A 10,525-nucleotide genomic window follows, 5' to 3' on the forward strand; every position below is an offset into this window, starting at 1 on the left:
CGTCGAACAATAGACAAAAACCTCTCTATTGAAAACAATACATATAAACTAAGAATTTAGTTTCTTTGGTCAAAACTATTTGTCAGATGTGTTTTGGTAGTAGTTTTTGTATAGATGAAGCAAATACTACTACTATTTGACTAATATTCGACTATTTGTCGAACAGTAGACAAACATCTTTCTATTAAAAACGATAGTTTATATTTAGAATTTAGTTTCTTTGGTTAAAACTATTTGTCTGTAGGCTAGAGATGTGTTTTGGTAGTAGTTTTTGTATAAATGAATCAAATACTACTACTACCATATTTCACTATCTGGTTATTTGACTGCTATTCGACTATTAGTCGAACAGTAGACACAAAACTCTCTATTGAAAACGATAGTTTATATTTAGAATTTAGTTTCGTCAAAATGGACGTTAAAAATCAATTTAATATAGAACTATTTTAAGAAATCCAAAAATAATTGAATTATAATCACTGTTTAATAAAAAAAATAATCGAAATAATAATAGAACTAAATTCTGTGATGTAAATGGAATATGATACCGGCATAATACGAATATTATTTTTAAATATTGCGTGCTTGAGTTCAGGTGCTTTATATGACACTTTTAGCATTTTTTATGGGTCAATCATATTAAAATTACATTTACCCTCTAAAGAGTTAAGCACACGCACCAAAAAAAAAAACACTGACTGACGGGAAAGGCAAGGGAAAGAAATATAAAAAAGCCTACAATTTAAGTACTGGATAACCACAAATTTCAGTATTGAAATGCTGAAATACTGAGACCGCAACAGAACAGTGGATTAATTGACATGGTGCGGTCTCTATGGGAGGAAACGCGCCTATCAGTTTACCACAAAATTGCATAAAACTGCACCGCACACTGCTGCGAAAAGAACAGCTCGTGCGGTTGAGCGCCAAATTTGAATGCTAAATTTTCCGCTTAATTATTTTTAATTAAATATGTAACACATATGTAAGTATGTACTATGTATATAACAATTCTAATATTTTTGTATTGTGTTATTTATTCTTTTTCTGTGTATTTCGTATTAGCAAATAAAATGAAACATAAAAGTTTCATTTTTAATTTGAAATTTTGCCAACTTAAGCAAATTTCGTTTCATGTGCACACAATAAATTTCGTTATTACAAAATTAATTTTGGGACAAAATTGAATATTATAATTTCAAATTGAAAATTAAAAATCAAACAAATTTATTTAAAATATTGTAAATTTTTTCTTTTTATTGCCTATTAATATTTGGCGCAACTTTAATCTGTAAATTTTTTGGTTTCAAATTCATTTTGAAATCATTTTTCAGACAAGAATAACACACGCCAGCCAATGGCAATTAATTTAAAATATTATTTATTATTGTTTATTTTTATTTTTATTTTTATTTTAGTTTTAGTTTTAATATTGTTTTTTTGTTTATTGTTTTTGTAAATAAACTTACACTATTTTGATGCGGCCCGAGTTGTTCTGATTGCGGTGAATTGATATGAAAGTGAAATATTGTTTTTGGTTTTGTGTTGATTATCGCCGCCACTCTTGGATTATTTCTGTTCTGTCTACCGTATGAACGTTTGTACCATGAGGCAACGCGTTGGATACTGAATCAGATTTATAGTAAACAAAACAATTCAACCCCTCACAATCATTTGGAATAAACCGTTACATGCCACAACTTGCCGCCATCAAACACAACAACCCCAAATAATAGAGCGCCAAAAACATAAAATACACTCAATAGCAACACTCAGAAACGAGGGTCGTTACTTAATTTCTGTTACTTAAGTATGATATATTAATAATAATCAGATTTAGATACTCTTTAAATAAATATAAATATATATTTATTTATTAAATATATAAACTTACTTAGTCACTTACTCATATACTCGATACTTGATTTCTGTTACTTAATTACGATATATTTATAATACTAAAATAAAATAAAATAAAATTAAGATGTATATGAACATACATCTTAATTTCGCAAAAATCTTAATTTCATCTTCGTTTCAGTGAAATTAAGTTGTTTTTTCCATACACAATTCAGTTTTGAGGTTAGAATGTAATTAAGAAAATTGACCTTAATTTCGTTGAAATGAATACTATGTCCAGTCACACTTAATTTCGCAAAAATCTTAATTCATTTCGTTTCAGTGAAATTAAGTTGTTTTTTTCAAAAACAAAATTCATTTGAGTTAGAAAGAAATTAAGGAATATGCATAATTTCGTTGAAACAATACTATGTTCAGACACATCTTAATTTCGCAAAAATCTTAATTTCATCTTCGTTTCAGTGAAATTAAGTTGTTTTTTCCATACACAATTCAGTTTTGAGGTTAGAATGTAATTAAGAAAATTGACCTTAATTTCGTTGAAATAAAGGCTGAAATGAAGGAACATTTCAAATGCAACTATGCGTAAGATAAATTTTCAGCAAAAGATAAGTTGAGATAACGAAAAATAGACATTTTTTGTAATAAATGTCAGTGACAGTTGACTTTAATAAAACCGGGATATTTTTAAACTTGAATACAGAGAAAAGAACTGTAACTGTTATCAATTTAAAATAGAGTAAAAAATAATAATTCACTTACATGAAATCCACTAAAGGTAATAAAAATACTGAATGCCATTCTTTATAGTTATAATAATCAACTTTTAAAATTTCCCAGATACAAATAGTGTTTGTAGCATGTAATTTTTAATATTCGATTTGTAAACAAAAAACATATGATTTTTCCCTAATTTGGGACAGTATGAACACTTTCGAAATTAACTTCATTTCCTTTTTACGAAATTAAGGAAATTTGACTGTCTGAACATAGTATAACAATGAGATTAAGACACTTTTTAAATGAATATAAATATATATTTAATTATTAAATATATATCTATATATCAACTTATAAATACATACATTTAACGTAATAAATAACATTTATTATGAGATAATTAGTGAGAAACAAATATTGATTTGCGCATGTAATTGTTACGTTAATACTAGATTATTCTTTCTTTCATTCTTCTTGCATTCTTGATTGGTAAATCTGGATTCAATATAGATTCACTCTCAAACTGTCAAGTTCTATTGTCTAAACGAACATTTTGTAGAGTAATCTAACATTTTTATATAAGTATTAGTAGACATTTATATTATTCATAAATATAGTATATATATTTAATCAAATCACACATTGTTCGTCAAGTCATATAAAAACAGCTGTTAGTTTGAGGATAATCTTGCTACTATAGCAAAATATCTAGAGTGTTATAAGTTAATCTCAAGTGTTATACATTAAACCAGATTTACCAATCGAAAACGGCAAAGTTAACGATTTTGAAAGTAAATTTTGCTTAGATCAGATTTAAGGAGAGTCTATGGCAGAGTCTACGAATAATAATCAAGGGTTTTGTTTTTAATCTAAGACTAATTTTTAGAATTCCGAATATGTGTTTGTGTCTAATGATCTAGTTTAAAAATATGACACAGATAATACGACTTTTGATGTGATATGTGGAGCGTATGAGGTTTTAATAGTTGTCTTATGGATCAATTTTTTTTACTCTAAGGCTCTTATTTTCAGATCTACGAATTGTATCAAGTGATCTCGTCAAGAGATATGGTACAGGATAATATGACTTGTAACTTGATACATAAGGAGTGTAAGGCTTCAATAATTGTGCAATGGGTCCATTTTTTTACTCTAAGGCTCTAATTTCAAGATCTCTGAACACGTTATTGTATCTACATACTAATTTCGTTTAGAAATATGACACTGGATATTATAACTTCGGATAATACGTATTTAGATTTGATATATGGACACTCCCCATGTTTATAATAATTGTCCAATTAGACTATTTTGTTACTTCGAAGTTCTTATTTAAGAACTATCAATAAAGAATATAATATATATAGTTCAAGATATAGAGTCTTTAAGTAAACCTATCTGATTTGGTTGATTTAAGTGATAGTTAACCTCATGTGGAATATCTTTCACTTTCTCCAGAATAGTCTTAGGTATGGTTTCCATTTTTCAATGCAATGTGTTATACTTTCTGCTTGGCAGTGCTGTCGAAAACTTCGAAATCGATTGGAAATAAACTTAATGTAATAAATTTATAATTGAAATTTCGATTAAATTTTTATATCTATATAACATGTAGTGTAAAATACAAATTTATTGAAATTTTTAGCAGGGAATAACTTACAGTATAGCATCCATCTGACGTAGCTTTCGATGACTTCTCGGCATAAAGTTAACAATAGCTTAGCACAAGGTCACAAAAAAAATCTGTTGATAATCTAACTCCAAATTTATTATCGTTAAAAGAAGATATTGCTATTTTAATCTAGAACACTTAAAGCTGTGGATAAACTACATAATGTCTTTTGACTCATTCAATCAAAGTCAAATGTAGATAGTAGATCCATTATCTGATAATCATAGGATCTTCGACCAGATTAGATAGGCGGTTTCACGTTCTGTAATATGTTCGTGTCAGTATTAATTAATTTCCTCTTTGAACGATGTGTTAGTGCAATGTCTAATTAAGAAATCGATTTTTAGTCTGATCTATTTATGTTGGAAATATATCATTTTTAATACTAAGGCCTTTGCCTTTAATTTGCTAACAATTTATATAATGGGTACATATGCAATTTAACACCCTTTTTCACTACCTCTCTATTAAATATAATAGTTTCTATTAAGTAAAATAGTCACCATTATCATAACTGACAATAAAATCATATATAATATAAAATAATTATTTCAATAATAAATGTAAATAATTGGGCGGTACATATAATTATTTTGTTTATTATGAATAAAAAATATCATGCCCAGACTTTTTTATTGATTAATGGAAATTTTTATTATCTCGATAGTATAAACTTATTAAAAAATATTAAAATTATCAATTGAAGATAATAAATTTTGAACTGATAACAGACAACGTGTTAAACAGGGCTCATTATCAGAGGCATTATTCGAGTAGTTCTACTTGATACGAGTATGATTAAAATGAGATCAAAGATTCTTGATTAATTATTTTTATAATTTATTTTAAAATTAATTTACTAACAAAATAGTGAATCAACTTACAATAAGTAACATTATATTTTGTATTTATCACAGCTTCTCTTTAGGTATTTAAATCCGGCTGTTATCAGTGAGTTGCGGTACTGTGCTTCACTGCTCACGCTTACCATATCACCCAGAGGAAAGCCTTTGCTTACGAGTATATGTTCTTCAACAATGAAATTGAATGAATCATTAATTTAGTTGTGAAAAAAATCGGCCACATTTTTCACTTATAGTTTTTTCGGTAATTGAACCGGATTTATATTTCTTTTAGATAAGTTCCGACTATGAAAAAAATAGTTTAAAATTGCTATATATACGTATATATCAATTGGGTGTTTCAATAACCAGTTTTCGGATAATGGATCTTAAACTATTGCACAATAATATTATAATTATAAGAGCTCTACATCCCAATTTAAGTCCATCTCTATAATCTGTCTATAATCCATGTCGAAGGATCTAAACTGATAAAACTGATCAACAGGCAAAAACGATCGAAAAAACTTATTTCCCTTCTCAGTCACAAAAGCACTAAGATTCCTTGAGAACATGACCTCAAATCACTCAGTGTTGGTTCAAATTTTCTAATATCTGAAAGATCAAGTTTTTTATTTTTTGGAACGTATTTAAATGATGAGTGACTAAGATTTACTATCATTTTTGCTTTCGCCTTTACTGAAACAGTGCTATCAAAGACTGCCATGGCCATGAGTTCTTTTGCTAAGTACTATAAATGAATTGGTCATTTTCATCAAAACTGCGTTCAATATTTCAATGAAATAGCTTTTTTAATGAGTTGGAGATCTTGATTAACTGCTCAGTTGGAGATCCTAGGGGGTGCGCCCATTCAAAAGTTTATTTTTATCTTTCCCCTTATAACGTGATACACTCTAATATATCAGTCTGTGAGTCCATGTTTTAAGACAAATTGCGATCTCAGTTTTTGAGATAGGTGAATGAGTTTTCTTCACACAGATTTTGTCAGAAAAAAACTATTTCATCATTTCCAGAAACAAACGAGTGAAGTTTTGTAGAAAAATTTACCAATACAGCTTTAAAAGATTATATTTTAGTTACATATAAACTAATCAATTGAAACTTATATTACATATATATCATTATATAAGGGACATAGTAAATTTATAACGAGAAATTAAGCGGAAACTATTGGTTCTTTTAAAATTTTGATTCCCGCTAAACTATTTGGTTTCAAGTTTTCTATTTCAAAATAAAAATAGTCAATATTCCCATACATTAGACTTAAATTCTTCAGAATAGTTTAAAGTTTACAAATTTAATCTGCTTTACTACTCATCCCAGCTGTCTTACTGCCTCCACTCTTAAATTTAATATTATTACTTTTAATGTTATAGAGATTAGAAAGCTTATAGATGTAACTTCCAAAATCGTTTTGATTACCGAAGTAAGACAGATACATATAATAAATTTAAATATTTTTCAATTTCAATTCCGGTATTAGTCTGAATTGCTTCAGCGACATTTTCCATATTCCCAACTAATATTCTAAGAAGGAGTCCTTTATAGCTCTATAAGTAGTTTATATACAGATATAGAATTAACCTTCGTTAGTAATCTAATTATTATATAGGTGCTAGAATCATACCTCCAAATAATTGTAAATAAATTTTTCGCAAATACTTCAAAGTCAATTTTAATGTGGACTCATCTTATTATAGTAATAACTTTCTAAACTTTCAATTTTCTTCCACATGATTAAAATTATAAATGATATAATATATTTTTTTTTGTGGCAAGGAGGAGTGGTATGCCTACGATCACAATTCGGTGTCCCGGAAGGAGAGTACCCGACTCGCACGTTCTAAACCACTCCCTTGTTCTACCCCGGGACTACATTAGTATTACTTCCCTATTAGTCACTTATTCCATCGGTGTGATTTAGTCCAGGCCCCGGTACTGTTGTAGATGATTAATCTTACCCTTCATCTGGGTGTGATACAGCTGCTTACTTCAACTGTCTTCTATCAGAGTCTACTTAAATGACATATATATTAATATATATATATACTTCATATTATTATGTATTAATATATGTTAATATGAACTATATTATATATTATTATGACCTATAAACTAATATCAATTTTTGCTTATAGTAATAATAATATAGTAATTGTTTAATGTAATAAATAAAATTATGCCTACCGCATCAACAGATCCATATTTTGTGCTTTTGGCAAACTGAAACTACTATAATAAACCGATTTGCATATCTAATGTTTTACTGAGGCCCTACGATTCTTATGAAGTTAAAGAATGACGATGAACAGAAGTGGTGTTGAAGGTTAATGTTTATGCTTCCATCTAACTTCAGAACTTTAAACTTTAACATTATTGAACTCAAATTTCAAGCTGTAGAGCAATATTTAAAATACTAGATGAATATATCTTAACCATTGTGAACAAGTCTAGAGTCCAGAGGTTGTAGCTAGTTATAGTTTTAAGATGTAAGTAAATTATATAAATCCTCTAATAATTGAAAAGAATATTACAATTATCATAACAGTAATTAAAAATGACACATTTGGTAGCATTACTTATTTCAGTAGTATATTTTTAAATATTTGTGTGAAATTCTCCCAAAAGCAACACAAACAATCAGCCATAGTTGCAGTTCTCCACTCCATTGGCACCCAATCTCTATAAAACTAAGATTAAGACTAAATAAAGTAATTTATTTTTTTTTGCGGTAGATGGAGAGCAACGAAAGCCACATTATGAAACTGTTACTAAACATCGAAATTTAAGAGCTTTAGTATTAAAATTTCTAAAACTGTCTTAGCTAAGATTACTTAACTTTAGTTATAGCTTTAAATTACGAGGCAATGATTCAGGAGTTAAATAACAGAACTATGTACATATATGATATGATTTCTTAGCCTAGTTAAAGCGTAGTGTGGGGTAGTGATAAGCCCCCCAGCAATTATAGAGTAAAAGTGCGTAATAGCACTAACTCAAGAACAAGAAGAAGAAGAGGAAGAACAGAACTATCTCATATTGTTTAATTATAATAGTTATCATGTTAACATGTAAAAGTATATTTCAAATTTTAATTTCATGTATTTTTTTTATGAAAAAAGGAGTATTAATTTCAGTTTATAGCAACACGTACATAAGATTAAACTGTTATTACTTAAATTTGTAATTAATTTAATTATAAATTATGATTAACCGCAGTAGCTATTTCTATATTAACATTACTACTTCTATTGTTAACATAACATTTTTACTTTCTTAACAGCAACATCTTGCGTTGCCAACTTTTTACATACTACCCATATGGCTACAGCTGTCAAATGAATTTTGACAGTTCGTAATTTTTTTTGTCATTGAACCCCAAAAACTATTTTGGGATATATAAATTTTTTATAAATGTTTTATTAAAAGAAAATTTTGGCCAAATTTTACATAAATTATAAAACGAAAGTGTAAGCAGTGCAATAAATGAATCCCATGTAAGTAAAATGTTGCTTTTCAGTCAAATATTAGAATATAAACATTCTGGAGTGTTTTTAGCATTGGTCAAGCAGACTTTCATGCAGCGACTGCGGCCACTGCAGCTGCAGCAGCCTCATCAAATACATGTCCATTACATCAAACAACAATGGATTCAGTTGAATCAGAAACATCAGAAGGAGGGCAATGGTCATCCGAAGAATGTGGTTATATGGATGGTGATTCACAGCGTGCAAATAATCAAAGCGATATCGTACCAACATATCCACAATTTGGTTGGGTCGATATAACGAAAGACTTTTTTGATTCATGTAATGAACTGAGTTTAGGTGAGCTAGCGCAAGATATAATGTTTGGTCTGCTTGAAGCCATGTCAGCTATCGAAATGATGGATCCAAAAATGGACATGGGCATGGGCTATAATAAAAATGATAAACCTGCATACACTTTCGAAACCGCAGTAGAGGTAAATAAATATTTTTATTTTTTTGCATTTTACAATTAAGCAAATATTAATGTTTTGTTTTTTAGGCTGGAGTTTTAAAATTAGAAAATTTGACTGTAGAAGAATATTTAGGTGTCTTTGATTCACTATTTGCTTGTATTGTATCTTGGTTAGAAGGTAACTCAATGGACCAAGTGCTACTCACATGTCTATACTTACATGCGCCAGCTAAGATAAAGGACAAATCATTACGTAGCTTTTGCTATGCAGTACGAAATCTTGTATTAATTATTAAAAAAATTGTTGTGATAAGCAGCGTAAATGAAGAAGAAGATTTTCAATATTATGGTAATTTAGCCATAATGTCAGCGGAGGAGTCATTACCGTATGCGGTAACAACACAAATTAAAGAAGCTGAAGACGAATTATTGCGTCAAAATAAAAATTCAGCACAACCTGAAGATATCATGCCAGTGGTGCATCGTTTAAGGTATATGCGACATTTTTATCATGCAATATATCTATTCGACTTTGCAACATCAACTTCACCGGATGAAGCCATCATTAACGAAATCTATAAAAATTTAAATGCAACATTAGAGCTGGTACCGCAAATAAAACGCACTATTGACAAAGGCACACCACCAGAGGAAGACTGTAACTAAGACTGTGTTTTTTTTTTTGTTGATAATAAATTTTATATATTAAACTTTTTACAGCTGATCTTCCAAATCCGATGGGATACTCATCGCGTATACATAATCGTAGTCAACCGCCAACCTTTCCACGTACAGTCAAAATACGTGATCGACATTCGAGTATACAATTTTATGAAGAAGTAGCGCTACACTTGAAACACGCCTGCAAAGTAATCAAAATGCGCGATTATTATACAGTTTTGGTAAGCTGTAATCAATATTGAGGTTCAGTGTTGTTATTTTAAACGTATGGCTTGGAAATATTTTGTTTAAAATAATTTTTCTTATTTCCTTTTTATCGCAGAATTTTTTCATAGACTTTAGTCGGAGATATGGAAATTGTATACTTTCACGCAGTATTCTACAGGCATTATTTATGTCACACGATCGTCTTATATTCGGCACAATACCCATGAAAGACTTTCTTTGGGATTCAGTGCGAGCATTCAATTCTCCACCCATACTAAATCCAAAACACGCATTAGCCACAGATCGCAAAATACAAATGCATTTGGAAACTTTCTTTCGTTATTGTGCCTCCATGTCAACTTTTGTGCAATTCATACGCATTTGCGGTTACAACAGAGCAAGGCAACGTGAGAAGCTATCAAGATTTTTAGAGAGTTTTGAGTCAATACAAGTAGAGGCTGCACGTTTGGACTCGCATTTGAGCGTGTTAGCTAGTGAAAAGGCGGCCGAGGGGAATGAACCACATGCCACAGCACTCAAGTATAGCGCACAATTCTCAACTTGGGTACATTACAACTGC

The 10,525-nt window shown here is 29.5% G+C and overlaps 1 protein-coding gene across 1 annotated transcript; it reads left to right on the forward strand.

Annotated features, from left to right (window-relative positions):
- Positions 1–8,330: 8,330 nt before the first annotated feature.
- On the forward strand, positions 8,331–10,519 carry LOC119663868 (N-alpha-acetyltransferase 35, NatC auxiliary subunit homolog; the record flags this gene model as incomplete). Its single annotated transcript, XM_038073469.1, has 5 exons — positions 8,331–8,612; positions 8,674–9,079; positions 9,145–9,715; positions 9,778–9,959; positions 10,061–10,519. Coding segments are annotated over exons 1-5 (1,629 nt in total), but the record flags the coding sequence as incomplete, so codon positions are not given.
- Between the last annotated feature and the right edge of the window lie 6 nt (positions 10,520–10,525).

The sequence above is a fragment of the Teleopsis dalmanni genome, unplaced genomic scaffold (assembly GCF_002237135.1).
Source record: "Teleopsis dalmanni isolate 2A unplaced genomic scaffold, ASM223713v2 unscaffolded_contig_1019, whole genome shotgun sequence".
Taxonomy (NCBI): Eukaryota; Metazoa; Arthropoda; class Insecta; order Diptera; family Diopsidae; genus Teleopsis; species Teleopsis dalmanni.